Source organism: Homalodisca vitripennis, chromosome 1, assembly GCF_021130785.1.
Source record: "Homalodisca vitripennis isolate AUS2020 chromosome 1, UT_GWSS_2.1, whole genome shotgun sequence".
Lineage (NCBI taxonomy): Eukaryota > Metazoa > Arthropoda > Insecta > Hemiptera > Cicadellidae > Homalodisca > Homalodisca vitripennis.
The window spans coordinates 159,389,047-159,412,559 of record NC_060207.1 but is presented as its reverse complement, the minus strand read 5'-3'; the positions used below and the strand labels follow the sequence as shown (position 1 = coordinate 159,412,559).

Here is a 23,513-nt window from a genome sequence, read left to right as displayed (position 1 = left end):
GATTGATTGATTAATTGTTAGATTGACACAAAAGTTGAGAAACTGAGTTTATAGGTTATGTCATACTATTGACAAATGTTGATAGCGTTAAGTAAATTATTAGTTTAAATCACTCTGCAATCAATCGTAATTCAGTCGATTGAGAAGAAACAGCGCGTATTGCTAGTCAAACATTTAAAATAACAAATTATAACCTCTAACCTGTCATAACAGTGCGACCAAACAAACGAACTAAACCGACCAATCACCACGCGCGGAGTTAGAATTTAACTGTGTTTAGCAAGAATTTCAAATTCCAATTTTAGTAAATGTTTTATTCAACTTTACCATTTACAATAACAAATTTTAATTAATTTCAAATTATGTACAATGTTTTAGTAAACAAAATATATTTCTATAGTTAAAATTTGTGCAATTCTTATTTTCATTCAATTCCTTGTTCCTATTGTGCAATTTAATAATATTCATATCAATAAATATTCTACCGAGAAAAAGACGTTGTCATGTAAAATCTTCGCCCGTAAAACCGACTTTACAGGCAACCATAATTTTTTTTTACTATTAATATTATGTTATTTTCTACATCATATTCTACACTTTTTACTACCTCGAACGAAGATAAAACATTTACATACTACCACTTTAGGCAATTCAAAGATAGAGTATTTATTAAAACTTTCAATTTTTTCATTCTTTAACTTTTTCATATGGTTATTTGAATCAAAAATAAAAGTATACAAATTTTTTTTATTGTTTCTAAAATTGCATTTCAAATAACAAATCTATATGCAACAACATGCAGATTATGTGGTTTATGTGTCATGTGTTACAAATACTTCAGAGGTGAGAAGAATTCATGAAAATAAACGAATAAAGAATTATTACTGCAAACATATGTTATTGTTGGACAATAAGCCTGTCCTGTTGTGTACTGGACCTTCATTAAACAATATAATACTCCTCCATATGATGTTTCATATGTGTTGTTTTTATGTAATATGTGCTTATTAACATACAATTTAATATCAACCATTCAGCTAGTTCACGTTTGGATGCAGCCATGAGTCTTATCCTCTCTTGTAATGTTATAGCTTGATATAATACCTTATTAAATATTTAAAGAGTAAATGCTTCAATCTATCAAGATCTTAATGAGATTTGAGTTTCTGATTATTTATTTTCTCCCACTGTTTGATTTCAATTGATACTTGGCACATGCAGTAGGATACAAATAGAAGAGCAACCATTCCTGTCCAGGAACCTGTAAATTAAGAAATATAATTAATGCATTATATAAGTACATATAGATATACACATTGGTCTGACATTGCTTTAATGGAAGAAGACATTATATATGGAACACTAAATTGTGTTCCATCTACACAATTTAGTGTGTTCCATGTGTAGATAAAATTTACTAAGGAACCACTAGTAGATTTTGTTGAGTATATTTAACTTTATACTTTACACCATTGCAATTCCGTTGTTTTAAGTATTAGTGTGTTTATGCTGTTAGAAAAAATAACAGCCTACTTTAGTGCTAATAACAACAGATTTTAGACCAACCACTTTGGCCTTTTGGAAATGTAAAATTTCAATGGTATAAGTGTCGGATTACATTATATAAAAGGAAATAATAAGTCATGTATCTGATGAGATGAAAAAAAGGATTATAACAGAAATTTGAAAAGTAACATGAATTAGTAAGTCTTGGAAGCAAAAGCATGTTGATAATATATTTAAGACATGAAGTCAGTAAAGGGAAACTCCACATTTTTTATTCTTCTATCTTGTTGAACTATCTTGTCAAACATGACGGTAATAGAGAGCCTCTTTGCTGAAGAAAACATGCATAGAACAAGTAATGTACAGTGGTTAGTCAAAAAGGTGTCATCCCCTGGATTTACGTAACTTAATAATAACGTACGACATTCTAGCTGAATTTTCTATGTTAAAAAAGAGAAAAAGAATAAAAAAAACCATCAACAGTTGGTGGCAAGTGTTGCAGACAACTTGCAAAAATAATGCACATAACAGTTTTTTGAAAAGAAATCCTGTTTGTAGAGCATACAGTTTCATCAAGCGGACTAAAAATTAGAGATACTAAAAGTTCTTCAACCTGATCATATGACCCATTGACAAACCTGTAGGATTTAGAGAAATGGAGACCTGTGTGAAAGTTTCAAGTCTATTGTCATAGATCATTATAGATTTTGGTATTTGTAACAGTATTGTATAGTAGTGATTAACACATCCAGAATGTTCGAATCCGAATCTGAATCTTAAAAAATCTATTCTCGAATTTTGAATCCTATTAGTTTTTTTAGCCTTAGCATAACTGAAACAAAATCATCATCCATCCAATCTTAAACCATTGGCGGCTGTCTGACAATATAAAAAGTAATTATTAGAATACCACTCTATTTTATTTGCAAAGGTTTATTTTTGAACTAAGTCACATCTTCTACGTATACTATAATTGTATAGATTATAGTATGGGTATTTAACTGTACCACTTGTAAAATGCATTTAAACATAAAATGGTTTAAAATTTCATGATAAAAATATTAAAATATAAACGTAATGTATTTTATGGAATAAATATTTATATAACTACAAACATTTCAAAATTAACAAAAACTAGCATTTGTTTATTGGTCAGGTATCTGCATATACAGAATACAAACTGCAAGTGAAATATCAAGTACAAAAGTACAATAATTTGTTAATTTAGTTATTTATCTACGATTTATCATTAACATACCATGGTGAAAAGACGATTTAGTGATTATTAATTTGCATACTGCCGATCAGCAGTCGTCTATGTATAGGCGCAACAGATTCATGGCAATAGACAAACATAAATATAAAAAATTCAATAAAAATAAGAAAAATATAATTTACATAAGTAATGATTTGTTAATTAGTTTATCTATTTACGGTTTTTTTATTTAAAAAATACAACATGTACACATTTTAGTGGTCAGTAATTTGTGTACTACTGAATAACTGATAACCGAATAAGCTAATAACTAATGTTGCAGTGGATCTTTACAGATTCCATTATTAAATCCTGTTGATCGATTCTCGAGTTCGGAGTGGATTCAAGATTCGGGATTCAGCTTCGACACATCACTAGTATTAAGAAAATTAAGTCATTCGTATAAAGGAGTAGCAGAGTTACTTACATTTTATAATCAATGATAAGTTTACAGTATTATAATAACTTATTACAACAAATCTTAACATGTAGTATAGTATAGCAGTTTTAATTCTATCTCCTCATAATGCATAAAATAATTTTTTTAGAGGTTCTCCGAATCATGTTTTTCCATAAGATTCATGTTAGTTTCCTATCATTATTTTCTTGAAAAAAAAAAGGAAGATCTGATCAAAATTTGCTAAAATACTGAGTATTTACTAAATCTCTTTGCTTTCATACGAGATTTATTTTTTAAAAATCCCTACCGTAGGGTTCACGATGCACACAAAAACATCTGCGTCAAAGGGTTAATTATAGATAAAAGAAAATGGACTTGGTAAAACGGACTTGGACAATAAATGTATAAATACAACTACCTGATTGCCAGCTTGGTTTGTCTAATAAAACATTCAATTGTGTGCATATAGCCCACTGTACAAATTTAGTTTCACAAAGTAATAATTAGATGTTTTATTGGAATCTGTATATAATATTGAAAATTAAAGTGTATTAATTTAAGGATTATTCTAATAGGAAGGCATATACATCTGACTTTATAATATTTGCAAACAATGTGCATATTATAGCGTGTCTGTATGTGTGAATCACACGTTTTGTGCACATCTCTATAATTAATATTAATTTTAGACTAAATAAATTTTCTTAATTTTAAAATGGTTTGGACACGTCCAATGTTATATAAAGTGTCATTTGCTTTTAATTATTAATAAACTATTAAATTGTAGAAAAGTCTCTATAGTTATAAAGTTTATGTTGTTTATAACACCTTAATGTTGTACATATAAATAAAAAGTTTACTATTATTAACTGAAAAACAAACTGTATTTACCATCAAATTTAGGTTGCAATGCATTTGGATCGCCTTAGTTTCAGTCATACGTGTAATTAATTAAATTAGATTAAATTTTGTTAGGGTAATGCAGTTTGGTTTAAGAAGTAGTACCATGAACATATTTTACCTATAAAAAACAAGTGGATGACAAAAGTGTTTCCAGTGTTGATTCCACTGAAGAAGTAGAAGCTGGAGGCTGGGCCAAGGATAAATACTGGAGCCGAGACCAGAGCTGTCAGACGCCTATAGTTGGCCTCACTCAGATTGCGTTTCTGGAGACAATCGTTATACTATTTATTTATAAAAAAACTTGTTGAATATTAAGAAAACATAATTAATCAATATGTAACATTATGTTATTATTAAATATGTGGTAGATATATTCTAGACTTAATGGAATTCATAAATTGAGCTTCTGTTGAAAATATTGAACTAATTGTTGGAAAAATAATAAATACTGATACAGTACTAATATACTGAACTCCCGTAGCATGCCAGAGAATACAATTTTTTATTTCAGTTTTCACTGTGGATATACAATAAGGGTTTACTCAATACTTAACTCAAATATAAATTGAAATATAATTTTTTTTTAAATACACGGGTCATCCAGAAAGTTATAAACACCCGATATGTTATAGAAAAATTAATAACAGATGTTTCAAACAAACTTGTTTAATTTTATTCCTGACATTTTTCTTTATTTTTCCGTTTTTGTTTAAACATTTGTCATACTGTTTCACAAGCTTTTGAATGCTGATGTCGTAGAAGTCTACCGCCTGAGGTGAGGATTACCAATCTTTAACTACTTCTTTCACCTCATCATCAATGTTGAAGCTCTTACTGCAGAGAAATTCCTTTAAATAGTGAAACAAGTGAAAGTCTTTCTGTGCCAATTCCGGTCTGTACGGCGGGTGATCAATCTGTTTCCAACCAAATAAACTAATGAGATTTTGGGTTTGGCGTTGCCATGCAACAAAAAGAACTCCAGATGTCAATAGACCACGTCACTTATTCTGTGCATGTCGAAGTTTAGTCAAAGTATTGCAATAAGCGGCTGCATTTATTGTTTTTTCTCATTTAAAAAATGCAACTGAAGCCCCCTCTTTTAAAAATATCAATGACATCCTTTGAATGAAAAAATAAGCAATTAGAATAATTTTTAAATTAAATTGGCAAGATTCTATAAAACATCACTTCTCCGAATTGGGAATTATGACCGTTTTCTGCCAATACATTTATGACACATTGCTTTTATCAAAAGAAACAGCATCGATGTAACCACTCTTGGTACACATAATCAATACAATACTCGTGGTCGATATGATCTTGCCTTCCCCTTTCATAGGTTACAGGTGTATACCAAGAGACCATCATACGCAGGAATAAAGTTTTTTAATAAAAGAATGTAATTTTAACATTTATAAGAATAAATTGAAAGAGTACCTGGTAATGAAGCCAATATACTCATTTAATGAGTTTTTTTTTTTTAATATCCCACTGTAACATTGACTTTCTTGTTATTTTTTTCCAAGCAATTTTTATTAATTTTAATTTTATCTCATGTACTGTATTCTTTTATGAATTTTATAACTTATATAAAAAGTAACACATGCAAATTTCTTATAAATATAATTTATTCTTGTATATTTTTAACTTTCTATCTGATGCCATTCATACTGCACATTGTACTTTTAACGAATAAAGCTATTGATTGATTGATTGACTAACTATTCCATGGCCATCCCAAAACATGGTCACCATAACCTTGCGTGATAATATTGTTTATTTGGCTTTGACTTTAACCGGTAAAGTCGTCTGGCGCCATTACATTGACTTGCATTTCGTTTTTAGGGTTATGTGAGAAACCCATGTCTCGTCACCTGTGACAATATTCTCTAAAAGTGTATCGCCTTCGTCATGATAGCGGATCAAAAACACAAGATCACAACCCATTCTTCTCATTGTTTGTTCTTTAGTAAGCAGCTTGGGAACCCAACATGAACACAATTCGCGAAATTTTAAATGTTGAGAGATAATTTTGTGCAAAGTTGTTTTTTTTTAAGTTGGAAATTCCAATACGATGATGAAATGGAATCTTCTGTGATCACTGATGGCCTGCCAGGTCAAGGTTCATCTTGGACATTTTCTTGTCCATCTTTGAAAGCTTCCACCCACTTGCGCACTTTGCTGATTTGTCCAAGAATATAGGCAGCTGGAATGTTCCTTGCTGTCAAAAACCGAATAACTAATTATATTTCATACTTGGCAGGTTGATTAATTGTTTTGAACATCTTAAATTCGAACAGTAAGCAGTACTCTACAATGACTTAACTGCAAATGGTGTCATTTCATACACAAGGCATGCTGGGAGTTGGCACGCATGTGCATTTCGCTGGTTGCTAGCTCCTCAAATAGTTACCGCAAAATGGACCTTACTTTCTTGTTGACCCTTGTAGTTTCTTATTATGGTTTATTATTTATACAGAAGTTATTGTTGTTGTATTGTTATGCAATTTCTTTTTTTAATTTAACTTAAATATTATAAACAGTATAATTTTAGAAAACAAAACAAGTGCTCCTTAAAAGCCTCTTAGTAAGTAAAATACATAAAGCTTTTTTCAACAAAACAAAGATGTTTTTAAACACTAATAAATTTAATATATTTTGTATATCCTGGATCTTAAAGGAACATTTTTTACAAGCATCTACTTTTGAGTTTGACAATGCTTACAAACAAAATTGTAGTATTAACCATCACAATCCTATTTTATTTAATTCCAAAAATGATTTATTCTATTATATTCATAACTATATAACTAACCCTGATTACAACAATACATAATATTATAGGATTTGGGTGTCAAAATATGTGCATTATATAAAGGAATGCAAGGTGAACCACTGCAAGGAAACCAAAATCAGTGTGTAATTTGATGAATTTTTGACTCCCGCTTATTGAGTTAGTGTAATATATAAATGTGTGTGTGTGTATGTTTGTGTATATATATGGAACTATTTGATAGTTTCAGGAAAAACCTACTATATTGGCTCAGTTACTATAGAATGTTCAATTCTTGGTCTTTTGAATAAATATCTAATCATATTATATTTCAATAAAATACATATGAAAGTGCTTTGCCTGCTTGCATCCTAAGATGTTTCCTTTTGGCTCACGAATAAAAAATTTTGGAGACCCCTGCTCTAGTGTAAAATCACACTTATTTAGATAAATAATTATTTTTATGATTGAACTACACACTTGCAAAACTAGGTGCAAATATAAGTGGCACTTTATAATATCTCTTTTCAACAGATGCTAATTTTTATTAAGTTATAGACACAGCACCGTTACCAATATAACAAAACAAAATATACCACAGCAGCAAAATTTTTTTAAAGTGCAATGATATAAAAACCGCATTTGTAGAAGAGTCATAGGAAGATAGTGTAGAAAATCACGATTTTACAATTTTTCATTTCTTATAACAAAAAGCAGGTTATGAACACCCTGCTTGTCTTTTTCAGCAAAATTTTGCAGCCTATGTATATCCTACATCGTTTTCTTGGACAATGTACTTTGCAGGCTATAAATAGCCTTCTTGTCCTAAAAGGGTTAAGCATACATAAGCAACGAACAGGACGAACCGGACAGTAGTCTACATATTTTGCAAAAGCATTTTTTTTATAGATATAAAATCATAATAGATTACTAATTGTGATGGATAGTTCCAAAAGGTCCAAAAATGCATGAGTTGACATTGAACTTCACAAGGTTGTCTCTAAGAAACGTAACTTTCCGGACAGTGATCCCACATTTTGCATTTGACAGTGCAATAGCATGGAATGGCACAAAGCTGTGATGTGTTTATTCCACACAATAAACAGAGAAATATTGTTTGAATAAATAAGAAAAATAACACACATTCATTTTCTAAGGACATTTTAAGGTCCATAGGTGAATATGTTTAATTTACTCTATTGGATTTCAGACCCTGCATTTGCAGGCTGAAATGAGATAACAATGAATGTATACACTACATACAGAACATGTTTGGAAAGTTTCAGAGATCTGAGGCAAGATTGCATCATCTAACAGGCAAAATAACAGAGTGCTTTGATACCGCAACCCTGTCTAGACAGTTTCCGCAGTTTTGGTGAGAAACACACTATTGTTCGGACAGTAGCTTGCAGCAAATGAATAAAAAGTTTTATTCCTACATTTCTACTTTTAGATAGTAATATTACTTATTGTAATTTAACTGTTAAACATTTTTTAGAAATAATAAAATATACATTTTTTTGAATGCGTTATAAGCTATTTTTATTATATTTTCACTTCTCAAGCAAAAAGATCTACAATAAAACACTATAAACTATGTTTATTCTTTGTTTTACAAACCTGCCAGTCTTTGAAGGTGGGAGTGTTGGACAAACTGATACTGAATGACACAAGTGACACACCTAGGAAGTTGAGCACTGACCATATAAAGATACTGAGATGGACTCCGTGCCAAAGGAAAACAAAACCAAAACACATAGCTGACGCCATCAAACGACGTAAAGTTTTTTTCTGTCCTCCACACAAAGGAGTGTAAATGTACCTGCAACAAAAAACAGCAAAGATAGAGCATCATCATTTATTCAAAGCAAAGACAAATTTTTATTTAAAACAAGCAAACTAAATTGATCAAGTCAGGTTTGATAATTAAAGTAGATTGCACTACCATCTAGATATTAATCAAATCTAAACAAATCAGGTTTGATAATAAAAATAGAATGCACTACCATCTAGATATTATCAAATCTAATCTAATCAATTATTATACAAAATCACATTTTAATTGCACCTCTTATTCCATTTTTCAAATTCTGGCAATAGTCTCAGCAAACAAATAAACTCTGATCAACTAATCACTCTCCATTTAGATAAGTAAAACACAGGCACTACTGGTCTGTGTATAAATTCAAGTTAAAATGTTTTATATTATATTTTTATCTTGAGCAGTGTTTGTTTAATTTATGAATATTTAGTCTCATCAAAAGAAACAGAACTTTCTAAACATAGATAGTGAATAGATTATTTAAGAACTCTGATAATTTTAAATTATATTATATTTGCTAAACAACAAAATCTTATAAGAAGTTTTGAGGACACACAAATAAGAATAATAAAAGAATTTATATACTGAAAACCAAATTCTTCTATTTATTGTTAAGAGAATGGAAGGGAAGGTACAATCAGTTTATATCCATTTGTAGTCAGCTGAGATGAATGTCTGGATCTTGTAATTGCTGACAAAAACCAACCACTTCTTGACTAAATTTCTTGAAAACTTTGGGAGAAGAAGAATCAAACAGCTTGTAATGGTCTAAATCAAAATGGAATAACTACATATATATATATATATATACATGCATACATTGTAAATGATAATACTTTGAGGCATTTCTAATCATAATTTCTATTATTAGTGTTTTATAAACAATTACTTAAAAAACATATATATTATACTCATACTTGTGGATGAAGAGGTAAAATCCCACATCAAAGTACCGCCACATGTCTGTGTAGAGGTGAATACGAGCAACGCACTTGGGAGGAGGTGGAGCGATGTAGCCATCAAAGTTGGCAACACTGCCACACAGTCCATAAACCACCACATATTTGAGACAAAAAAACTGTCCCATCAGGTATCCAAGTCCGTACAGTGTCCAATCTCCTAGGCTTGCCACAATCTGCCAACAAGTATGACTCTCTCAGACTAAGTTCTATCATTAATTTGAAACTACAGGGTGTCACAAAAATTAGTGTCGAGCAAAATCCTAGAGATAAAGCACCCCTAAGTACTCAAATAACCTAAAACATTCAATACTACTCACAGTTGTAATAGAAATACTCATACAATGATATAACACCAGGTTTTTGTAATTTTCAAGTTCATAGTATTCTTTAAACGTAAATTGTATTTGTATAGTTTAATTAATTTACTAATTTATTGCATTGTTTTGTCACACAGAACTAATACTTGTATTTCACAACTAAAACATACAAATAAAAGTTTAGGAATCATGATTGATTACGTCTTAACTGATTTCTAATCTTCCAATAGAACTGGAATTTTAGGTTCTATAACTTTTGAGTGGAATTTAAGGTATGATGTGATTAAGGATAGCACTGTCGTATTTTAAAGGTAAATAGCTGATAAAATTTACATATTTTTTGAAATTATGACTAAGAAAAAATTATACGATTTTTATTTTATGAATATAAAAAAAACAAAACAAAACCAAAACACATACAGTAGTTGACGCCATCAGACGACGTAAAATTTTAAAAATACATATAATAAAAATTTATTTATTGGCTTGCTTGTATATTTTTAAATCGTTGAAGATTTCACATTTTATAATATTCAATGATTTTTCAAAGTACCATGGATACATTTACCAGTCAGGTAGTTTTGAAAAAAAAATCAAGATATAATCTATTTACATGGCTATAGCCAAAAATGTTATAACAGTCAAGAGTTTATTAAAAAATCACACAAAAAATAATAACCCGAAAACTAGAAAAATCGCATAACATTTTTTAGGTTATATGAGTAGCTTTAGGGGTGCTCTATCTCTCAGATTTTGCTTGACACTAATTTTTGGGACACCCTGTATAATGAACATTCTATACCAATAGTTATTACATGTTGAATAAACAATTTTTTTTGTATATGGCGGCAGTTAAATCATATACAGAGAAATTCTGTGATGTTGCTTTTCCTCACTCTGAATGCTTCCTTAAAGAGTTTCTATCACCTGGATTTGTTCAAGAGTTTTGTTACGGAAATAATTTAATGATTTTATTTGCATTCATCAATTCTAGGCTTCCAAGGCAAATCAAGGCATTGGGTGGCAAGCTATCTAGCAGATCGCAGCCAGATTGTGGAAATCCATAGAACCATAAATAATAAATCGTGTACTTTTTAGGTCCCAAACTCAGCCAATAACTAGAGGGGTGCCCCAGGGTTCAGTCTTGGGTCCTTTCTTGTTTGTGCTGTTTACCAATGACTTTAATGACTTCATTAACCACAACAACATCCTCCCCATTATGTACGCAGATGACACTACACTTCTTCTTCAACATGACACAGCGCAGGGACTACACTCAACAATCACTACATCAACTGGAAAAGCTTTACAATACTGTCTACAAAATGACTTGGCAATCAATCCGTCAAAAACCACTCAGCTAAATTTCAGTAGAAGACATGAACAGATCCCAGAAGTTCCCAACATCTTGGTAGAAAATCATTCTAAATTATTGGGCATGACAATAGACACCAATCTTTCCTGGACTGAACATGCTGATACATTGAGCAAAAAACTTGGACCTGGAATTTTTGTTGTGAGAAGAATAAAGTGGATAGCTGGACAAGAGGCTGCAAAAGCAGCATACCATGCACTGGTAGAATCACACATAAGATATGGCCTGATTATATGGGGAGGAACTTCACAACAGAACCTTGACAGAATACTGGTGCAACAGAAAAAAGCTATAAGAGCACTCGCCAACCTCACTCCAACAGAGAGTTGTAGAAATGCCTTCAAATCACTGAGGATTATGACTGTCATTGCCCTTTACATTTACTCAGTAGTTGTCTACACAGACCAGGCAGAGCTTACCACAGGAGAAAACATTCACTCCTACAACACAAGGAGAGCAGCAGACTATCATCTTCCAGCGCACCGCACCACACAATACAGCAGAAAACCATCATATATCGGACGGAAAGTTTTCAACTCACTTCCAACAAATCTGAAAATCCTCAACGGCCAACAACTGAAACGCCATCTGCAAGACTGGCTGATGGAGCGACCATTTTATTCAATGAAGGAATATTTTGAAACAAGATGACTGAAGCAAGACCGAAACTTGAAGGACCTATTTTCTTTGTATATAAACTTGTATCTCTTGACGAATGTACATTTCTTAAAGAAATTGTAATAAAGATTTTGATTGATTGATTGATTGATTGATGTAGGTGATTTGTTGCCCAAGGAGAGTTTAAGTGGGAGGTAAGCTTATAGTTACAGATTTATCTGATATAGCTTTAAATATTGGCCAGCCATTTCGGTTCATGAGGTATAATGAAGCATATGACCTCACTAATTTTAAAACTTCAGAATTCCAAGCACAGAAGATTGTTATTATTTGTTGACTAACTACATTCTTCACAGATTACTCATCTAGAAATGGAATTTTGTTGTATCTGAATAGCATAAGAGAGTCATATTCTATAGGCCGGCTTGACAGAAGTCAAGAAGTAAAAATAAAGCAGACAATAAAAAGGATTAATAAGCACTGCAAAATCTGAACTGTATCAATTAGCAGAACAGATTCCCAAAGTTGTTTTGTTCATGCTGTTCATTAATGACTTTCCTGAATAGCTAGAATAAAACAGCAAATGATAATGCATGCTGATAACACTGTGCTACTGATGTCAAACAGAGACAGTACAGAGCTAGAGGTGAATAGCTTAATTGCATTACATACAACACAAGACTAGAGCATGAAATGTCCTTTTTTATCTGATAGAGACAAGCTCGCTTATCTTGTCTTTGGATGAATTAGATGGAAAAGAAAGGATAGCGTATTGTCCAACTACTACTATCCTATCCTCTTTTTCTCTCATTGATAGTTTTCTTATCCTGATTGATAATATAGTTATTACTATAGTATCCTGTTGTGTTGCTGAAAACTCAACAAACAAGTACATAACATTTTAAAAAGTACATATTTCATACTCTAATGTACAATAATGTAATAATATACCATCTATAAGTATACAAACAAAATCTGACTTTATATACTAAGGGGCACTTAGCAACAACATATTTTTCATATTATTCATAAACACTAGATCATAAAAACCTGTTTTCACCGTCATGTGGTATTGCAGTGCGTGAATGTACAGGAAGTAAAGGGAAGCCTCAGTTACTGCTGCCCACAACAGATAACGGAGTAAGCTCAATACAAAAGTGCTGACTCTCTCAACAGTCCATCGCTCAAAAGACCGGTACATCTGAGATCAAAAACGCTTTTATTGTACCATTTGCTTTGTGTTATGCTGAAACCTAGATAATCAAACAAAGTAATCAAAATGTGTAATGTCAAATATTCAAATAATTAGAGAATTACAGCTTTAAAATTATAACAATACATTGCAAGCATTAACAAATGGACCTTACCATCTCTGCATCTCTCAATTTACAATAGGCTTCACCAGGACCTACATGAGAAGACCAGGTTGTCCGTAAAAAAACTTGAAAAGAGTTTTTATAAATAAAGATTTTTATTATTTTAATTTGGATGAATTTGTATAATCTGATACATTATCTAATATGTAATCGCCACAAAGCTGTCTTAATTTAATAGGTTGAGTTATTTTTATTAATTATCATTTTAATTATGCTACTATAAATTGTACATCCAGGCAATTCTAATAAAAGTGAGCATTTTTCAGGGTTCATTAAGGTTTGGAATGTTAAATTTTTTACATCTTTGGAGTCACTAATGTTTTGTTTTCAAGGAAATTTAAAATTTGTTTGAATCATGTAGCCTGCTTGTTTTCCTGAACACTTACAGATTTGTGAAAAAATCACAATACTAGGCAAACTATCTTAAATTTTATGCTTATGTATAAATAAAACAAAACATCATTATGAAAATAAGGTATAACGATTAAAACAACAATCAAAACTCTTCCTGTTTGTGTAGATACAATGCCAAGCTCATCCTAATATAGATTGTTTGCATCTGCTGTTTACCCCTACTTCTGCTGCTACAGTGACGATATGTGCTGAGTCTACATCATTTACACTTAATCTTTTATGAAGCCCAAAGGATAAAGTTAAGCTGGATAAGACCAGGGGATCTCAAAGACTAGTGAACAAGGTCATTTCTCCCATCCATCCCATCCATCTTCTTGGATTCTGCTGGTTGAGAAAATCTCAACATATGCTTATTAATGGAAACATCAATCTTTCAAGTCTACAAAGAGTGTACATAGGGATTTGACCAGAAGCCCCAAAAAACAGAACAGAACAACAGAAGCAGTAGACAAGATGACAGGATGGAAGTGGACTGTGCTGAGGCCGGATCGAATGCAACAAAAGTAAGTAAATATTATACAAAACACGATGAATAGAGATAAAATGCCTCCCAGCTAGTGTATCACTTAACTCGTAATTGGCAATAACAAATGTACTGACAAAATATGTTCCTTTCCACAACCTGTACCTATCGTAAAAATATGATCAAACTGTAGAAAAATAAAGAGATTGATTGATTTGGATTGAGATTCAATGAGATTTCTTGTTATACTCTTACAATAACTGGTTTTTGTTTAACAATCATTTTAACTATCTCTTCTTGGATTTCAGTTGATTGATTAAATTTTGTTATGGAGCTAATTCAACTTACTCAATCAGTAGCAACTTAAAATTTTAAAAATTAGATGTTTTGACATGGCTAGAACCATTGTGTGAGTAATTTTATACAAAATAAAAAAGGGAATTGTGTTTATTGTTAAGTAGACTATTAGTTATTCTATCCAGGTTCAGTGACAGAATTTTAGTATGATTAATAAATTGCTAACATGAGTTATGTACATGTAATACTATGAAAATACTTACCACCTAAGTCAGGTCACAAATATTTTTGAACATTTTTATATTTTTTTATCCATTAGTGATAAAACATTAAAACTTTAAATATCTCTCTACTATATGTAAATATCTACTTTTGAATGCAAATATAATATGTATCATAACAGTGAATGGCCAACAGTGAGTCAGAAGAAAATCTTAAATAAGAACATACATTGAGTAGTACATTAAATTTCAGCTCTCTAGCAATTGTTGAAACAAAACGGTAACATTTTGAAAAATTTTGAAAAATTATACTTTAAAAACAGTAAAAAAACAGTATTTTTGGTTTTGTAAAATTATTTATTGTCATATGCTAGAGAAATAAAGCATTTCAATCAGAAAATTAGAACATAGCCCATTAAATAACCTACAATTACAGTCCACAATTATTCTAACTGTAATCCATCTATAGCGACACACTGACAACAGCGCTTAACAAATTAATTGTAAGCTCTTACGAAGAAATTCTACGGTATTCTGGGAAGTTCTTCTTCAATTGATTGTTTTAATTCCTCATCATTATTGAAGCTAAGAGTATAAACTTGTTCCTTTAAGTAACCCCATAGAAGGAAATCACACACAGTGAAATCTGGGGATTTTTAGAGTGGGGGGTGGTCAATCTAAAAAATCACTTCCACGACCAATCCAATGGCCATGAAGGTTGTCATTTAGTAATCGCTTGGCAGGATTTGCGAAATGAGGAGGAGCACCATCTTGTTGGAAGATTGCTTATGTCCATAATTAGAAAGAATTATAGGATGTTCCAAAGGAAATTTTAAAAGTTGACAACCATATTGGAAATAGACAGCCAAATTTTTAAATTCTAAATTCATACTTTTAATAGTCATTAAAAAGTAGGTAAAATGCTCCAGTCAAAATGGACACCCAGTATATATAATCATATTCACCAAATACAGATAAAAACTACATATTGTCATGTTACATATGACTTTTTCCTGAAGATTTAAGAAATGTATTATTCCCAAATTTTATTTAAGGAACTTAGATACTAAAAGAACGATTTTCTTTTGTTTTGTAGGCCTTACCTTGATGACATCTCAATGGTGATAACAAAAATATAATTATATTTTACTATTTTTAAACTTAATTAAACAATATTTAGCAGTTGATTGCTATTGCTCAGATGTTGGACTTGCATATTGACAGATGGTTATAGACACTAAAAGTGATTTTTCCTCTCATCTGGCAACAATTTTAAAAATTACTAATATTTTAAAACAGTGGCAATTCTTGGTTTAAATTTTATTACTAATAATGACTGATTACAAAGAAAAACAAAATTTTGGACATTTACCAAGAATACTATGTTCCAAGGATTGCAACCAATTCTCTTCTTCTGGTGTAAAAAAAGTGAAGCATATAGTTACACATACATACTTTATGCTCATTCAGGCATGACATAACCTTAGGTTACTGAACTCATCAAAGCCAAGAAACTACTGACAGAAAGAGGTGTCAAAAAAACTTTGGTTTGTTCTATGATACAATCCCATCTTGTTGTCACACTCTATGTACAGCGGTCACTTAGCTTACACAAGCACTCATACATACTGTAGTCATCTTTCTCTTGTGAACATATGAAAAATATTTAAATTAAATGTTTTCTAGTTTTTAATATTACAATGCAAAATTTTAATAAACCAGTAAGCAGGTGGTGTAGGGTTCAAGTAAGTTTTATTTACTTAGTCAAAAGAATGTAGATTTTTTACTGATTTCAAAAACAACATATGTCATATATGACAAGGTCAGTCTTTGGCCAAGTTGGCATATATATATTGTTTTATAAAAGAAATAATACGGATAAAAAGATAATAAAAACATAGTATTTTAACTTGATGCATATACTTCACTGCTTTCCAGATTATATAGTAAATTATCTCACAGCACCAGTGCTATAAAGCTTATCTTGTTTGCTAGTTAACAGTAGTGGAACCATTACAGAACATTAACTCCACACATAAATCTTGGTTTATGGAGTTTTAGAACTTTCCAAGGTTTATGAATGTATAGCTTAAGTAGATTTACTTGCAACTTTTATTCTCACAAATGTGAAATGCATAATATTATTCTAACTTTTTTACATTGATGCTTGTGACAACTATAAAATGTAACACCCAAAATTAAAAAAGTAGTTTTAAGGCACAAATAAACAATAACATTATTCAAAAATATAATGTGTACCAATACAAAGGCCATTCAGAATGTAAACTTCAATTTGTTATAAATATTAGTAAAACTCAAAACACTTAAAACTACATCTTTCCTCTATTTTTCAACATAATTTCCATGTAAATTGAAACACATCATATTTATGCACTCATAACTTAGAAAATCTTTCTGCTTATAAATTTATTGCTTGTGCATTGAGCCAGCTAGAAATTGTGTCTTTGAGTTCTTTGTCGTCCTCAAACTGGTGAGAGCCCAACCACCTGCTCGTACTTAACCCACGTTTTCTCACCCTTTACAATTCTGTTGAAGAGTGCTTGTTCTTGTTCGTAGCACATGAGAAAGACAAGAGCAGAGGTCATTTGCTGAATTTTGAGACTTTATGACAGAATTTTTTGGAGCCATCGAACACAGAAGTATTCGTAGCTAAGCCTTTCTACCACTATCTCATACAAAACAGACCTACAAATTTATGGGAATTCATCACAAAGCTCTAAGACAGTGAACTGTTGATTACAAATCCATCTGTTGATTTTCTTGACAAGTTCATAACCAACCTGGGTAACCACAGAGGTCTACCACTTCTCTCTTCATCATGGACATTTATTAAGCCATTAATGAAAAGTGTAACCCATTCCTGACAAACTCCTTCACTTGATATTTTTTGGTTCATAAACAGTGCAAAATTTTCTGTGAATTGCTGCTTCTGAATTCATATACATGGCTGTGAAAATCCACATGACATTTGCCTTACACTTGGCAAGATTTTCTATGACAGAAAATATTTCAAAAAGCTACAGAAAACTAAAAAGCACTACGATGATCTTCACTGTACCAAGGTTGGATGATGATAGACCGGATGTCCAATATAATGCAACAATGGTTTGCATTACCCCCTCCACTTGCCATACAGTGAACAAACAGAGGATACTTTTTGGACAGCCGTCATAAATAAAATATAACAAATACCACTTTCATTAGATAGATATTGGAACACTACTGATATTTCCCATAACAAGTTATTTTTATCCTATGATTTGATTAGATTTGCAGTATAAATTTGGATGTATATATGCAACCTTTTAGTCTTATATAGTACAATTGTAGTTTTATATTGCTTAATATAGAGTATTTTTTGTCATACATAAATTATATTTCACCATTCACACTCTCAGAAATGAATCCCTATAACGTCAAAAATATCCATCCACATGTGACGTGGTTACATCAAAATAAATAATAAAACTATTTTATTTGTAATAATGTCTTTAGAACTCCGTGGATAAATATAAGGAAACCTAAATTAGTAACCATTTTCATACAAAAATTATTATTATTACAGTACTATTAAGTATTGTTGCAATACCAAGAGGATGAGACACTTACATAAGGTCCAAAGTTGGTGTAGATAATAAATGGACCCAAGAAATACGTAGGAAAATATAAGCTGTAGCCGAGAAGATCGTAGAACATCCTTGTACCTGTTGTTTTACTTGGAGCAGACGCAAGTGTTTCCAGGCTGAAGCTGATACAGTGCAAGTTCAACCATGTTGTACTCACCAACATCATTGTAAACTGGTGATCAGACTTGCCTGTGTGTTCCTGCGGTTTAAAAAAACATTCAAATTTTAATCTTCAATAACAAGAATAATTAGTAATGAGATAAATCCTAATTATAGTACATTTTAACATTCATTACAAAGCATTGTTATATTTTATGAATAAAGAGGTTGTATTTTAAAATTAAAAACTAATTTTCAGAGACTGATTCAAACTAGCTCAATTATTTTATTTTATTAATCAATATTTTTATTTGCACATGACATTTCACACATCAAAAGTAAATGGTGCTTAATCAAGTAAAAGATATTAAATCAAACTATGAAATCAATAAAAATTAACTCAATTATTTATTTGTTAACATTATTTTTAACCCTTTTAGGACCAGGACGACATTTTATATGTAAGCAACATATACATTAAGTGAATGGACAATAGTATCCAACGTATAAAGATGAATACTTTGCACTCGGCTTGCTGGAAGACAACAATCAGTGTGAGTGTATGTTTGCTGAAGCAGCATTGAACTGTAGAGCAAATCAAATTCGTCTACTATTTGCTATAGTGCTGACTACATGTTTCCCGGTCCGAGCAGAGACATTGTGGGATAATCACAAAGATTCAATGAGTGATGATATTTTGCATCAACATCATACACAGTGCAAAGATCTAACGATTCCTCAGCGATGCTATGTACAATGAAGCATTGATTGCTAATGAGGATCATTGCATTATCATGGTCAACTTAGCACTCAGTCATTTCGGTATGTATTCACCAAATCGAAGTGCGTCTGATTTAATAAACACTGACGTGAATCTTGAACTACAATGAAACACTGTAGAAATGGTAACGATTGTTAGTCGCAATGACCCATTAATGAATGAGGATCAAAGAACCATTTATAATCGCATTATGCTCACAGTTTCGGCAGGACAAGGTTGATTCTCTTTTTTTGATGCAGTGTGCAACATAAACAGTGTAAAATTATAATCTGGGATGAATGCACTATGGCACACAAACACTCGTACATGAGTCGTTAAACAGTACACTGAGAGACCTTGAAAACAACAACAAACTATTTGGCGGTACTCTGTTACTTCTTTCAGGTGATTTTAGAGAAACACTTCCTATCATTCCACGTTCAGCGTGTGTTGATGAAATCAAAGCTTGCTTGAAATTATCACCACTGTGGCGTAATATTGAAAAATTACAACTAAAAGTACATATGCGTGTTCAAATGCTTCAGGATCCATCTGCTGAAACATTCTCAAAAGAACTATTAGATATCGGCGATGGAAAAGTTACTGGAGATGCAACAGGATGCATAAAATTACTGAGCGATTCCTACACAATAGTTAATTAGCAAGATGCTTTCATTAACCAGATATTTCCTGATGTACACACGATCATTAATCATGAGTGGCTGTCAGAAAGAGCAATTTTAGCAGCAAAAAAAGTGTAGGCATCAATGGATATAACAGTTGTTGCCTGGAGACTTTGTGACATACAAATCGATTGATACTGTTTGTGATGACACCAAAGCTATTAAACTCTGGACAAAGGTATACCATATTATTGCTTAGGTCAAGACAAACATATTTCACTATATGAACAAGGGTCTCCTATGCTTAGTTTCCCATCTGTTTGTATATGTGTGCTTTTTATAAAAATAATTAACATCTTAAAAACTAATAAATTAAATTATACTAAATTTAGCTCAAATGTTTATAACACTAAGGCCAGTTTGTGGAAAAAATCATAAAATTATCATTAGTATTTTGAAAATGACGGTCATTAAAACTTTAAACTTTCAATGTCTTATAACCCAGCAAGATTTACAAGTATAACAGTTTTTAGTGGATGTTATAACAGATCTAATTACACAAAAGTTATTAAAATCAAAAAATAAATAACTTATTCAGAGCAGATTTACTGTGATAAGACGTGGCCCACACATTCAAAATTTTTTAAATAACAATCGGTTAAGATAAAACTATTTTATGGAAGGTTTTGTATTACACATGGCCCATAATTTGACAGTATTTGAACATCTGTTATATAAACCAGCTGTTACTAAAGTTAAATTGCAACACTGAAACTGACTATTGAACCTTTAACATCTAATAAATGTAAACATAACCAAATTAACACATTTATAAGATAATTTTGTTATTGGCATTTATTAGATTTTAAATGTTTTTTGGAAAAGAAAAGTTATTTTAAAACTGTTTTGCGTCATAAAATTTTGATAAAAACAGTGGTTTATTAGATATTTCATCAAACAAAAATTACATGTCCGCCACTTTGAATATTAAAATCAATTAAATAGTATTTTTTTAGATAAAATACCTTCTGAAATATAGACCCGTTTACCGTTTTTCAAAATTGTAATGACAACAACAAAGATAAAAAAAATAAATAAAAGAATACATATAGAATACAAAAATAATCTCGTGATTTGTAAATCGTGAACATTACGAAAAATTATGAAAGTCCACCGGCGATAGATCACACGGCTGGTCCTTCTTGCATAAATTCCAACAAACGATAAATCGCATGGTTGGTCCTAAAATAAAATGTTTACTGGCCAGTATTTCGCCAAAATCATAACTAGTTGACATGGAGTGTGACAGTGTGAAACAATAAAAAATAGATTATATCGACCTACATTATGACACAAACGTGCATATGTATTGTTGGTCAGTATATGTTGTGTTAAAACACCAGCCACTATTGTCTGTATTTTTAATTGTTTTATTTCGTATAACTTTTATGATATGTAATATTTCTTAATTTAGTTTTTAATATGATATTTTAATAATCTTGATGAAGTTTTTTAGACATTTAGTGTTTGACAATGACATCATGACATAGAAGTTTGTGGTAAATGTTAAACTAGTAAATGTAGTAGCATAATATTAAATATGTAAACATTTTTCTTATAGTTCATCCATATAGTTTGACATTTTTACAGTGCACTTTTCATGTTTTGGATGAGCAGCAGAAGTGGCTACACAGAGCTCCCTGCCTCAGTTCTATGAAATAAGGATATGTTAAAGTAATTTTTATATTAATATTAATTATTTGTTGTTTATACACTGCCAGTACTGACCTTTTTCAGAAAAAAAACTGCAGGAGACTACAGTAGTACCACCATTATATGTTTATGAGCAAGCAATATAGGATTTATTTCACATGTTTTTGTCAATACAAAGCAGATTTGAAACAATACACAGGCTAACATGCCAAATGCAAGTTATGCGTAGAGTGGGAGTTGGGAGCAAACATTGCAGACAAAATTTTACATTGGAATCAAAATTCTGTCCGTAAACAGTGTGTCTGAAAAATGTGAGGAGTAAATTGTTTACAATTAAAAAGGTTAAACATTCCTTTGACAATATGTTCTATCTCACTTTGTGTATTTCCTTGAATAACTAGTAACTTTAAATTATTTAAATTACAGTGTTGAATAAGAACAACAAAAGACTACTAAGCAATGAGTCACTGAAAATATCTTCTCTATAGGGGATAACTTTTACCAGTGGCTTGAGAATGGGAGTAGCATTTCGATTATTTTCTATCCAGTCATGTTTGTGCAGTTATTTATATGGTTTTTCCAGTAAATAAAACCTTGCCTGTAATTAAATTTTAAACATGAACAAATGATTTGGAGCTTGTTGAATAACTGGCTATGAAGTTTTTATTCTTACTTGAAATCAAATAACAGAAGAGCCTCAAATCACTATAGGTGGTAGAGATAAAAAAATCCTTACTTAGTATTTGCCATAATGACAACACAATCCTTAATCAATTTCCTCCACTTCATGAGTTCTCACATATGTAGAGTAATCATTTAAAGTGGTTTCTAGAAATGTTGATTAGTTTTGGTTGCAATTAATAATTGGGAACTTCTTGTAAATATATTCAATTGTAATGATTCAATGATATTGTATACTCCCTAAAACTTTATGTCCACAATCTTAAAACTTAATATCAAAATACATATAAGAATGATAATACTTATGATGATCTGAGAACCTTAAAAAAATATCTTCCGTATTGCTCCAGAATACCTAATAGCTAACATATATAACCATTTATTTTACAAAATTGAACATTAGCCATCTTGAAATCTGAAGAGACACTAAAAATTGTGTCTTACTGTGCCACTTTTGGTCTATGTTATAAAACAACATAAATAAACATTTTGAACAAAAAGAGTTACCTTATAAGTTTTTATCAGCTGAGACAGGCTAATGAATTTACAAATGGTATTTGTAAATACGTATGATATCTGTACATTTCCATTTCATACTTTAAACAGTCACTGTGCTTAAATCTTAAGAGAATATGTAAAATTTCTAAAAGATGTGTCATTTTTGTTACTTTTTAATAGATTTAAAAAAGACAATCTTAGGGTTCAGATGAAATGTCTTTAATATGATAAGTTTTGTGCCTCACAAAAATTAGTCAAGTTGATCTTCTTCAAGCACATTCCATAAACTTCCTTTATTTACAGAAAATGTCATAACAATTTCAAAAATGAATCCATAAAAATAAATAAAAAAGGTAGAACAATAGTGTATAAAAGACTTTTATAATTTTTAAAGAGAACAGTTAATCAGATAACAGTCAACATGAACATACAAAATGAAATTCGACAATCATATCTCTGCAGTGCATTTCATACAATCTCTGATTAACTATGTAGATAAACAAAATACTGTAATTGGAATATTTATGAATCTATCAGAAGCATAGAAGAGTATAAATCATTCATTGTTTTGTTCATTTAGAAAGAACAAGACCATCTTGTGAACATGATGATACAATATAATTTTTTAATCATAGATTACATACAGAATGTATGATTGAAGGAGGAGCGCTCCTTTATGGAAAACAAATTTTTTTCTTTGAAAGAATCACACAATTCTCCAATATTTTAAAATTTTGTACACAAATTGTTTGATTCACACCTGTTGGCATCTTGGATGCCAAAAGGCCTT

The 23,513-nt window shown here is 30.9% G+C and overlaps 1 protein-coding gene across 1 annotated transcript in view; it reads right to left on the bottom strand.

Moving 5' to 3' along the window:
- Positions 1-967: 967 nt before the first annotated feature.
- The window catches only part of LOC124375200 (protein-cysteine N-palmitoyltransferase Rasp), a 29,031-nt gene continuing 6,485 nt past the window's right edge, over positions 968-23,513 (bottom strand). The window contains exons 4-9 of the mRNA XM_046833309.1: positions 18,333-18,548; positions 12,992-13,132; positions 9,577-9,794; positions 8,458-8,659; positions 4,183-4,327; positions 968-1,261 (exon numbers count right to left, since the gene is read on the bottom strand). Of these exons, the coding sequence (XP_046689265.1) occupies positions 1,149-1,261; positions 4,183-4,327; positions 8,458-8,659; positions 9,577-9,794; positions 12,992-13,132; positions 18,333-18,548 (1,035 nt within the window). The 3' untranslated portion in view covers positions 968-1,148. The remainder of the gene's footprint in view (positions 1,262-4,182; positions 4,328-8,457; positions 8,660-9,576; positions 9,795-12,991; positions 13,133-18,332; positions 18,549-23,513) is intronic.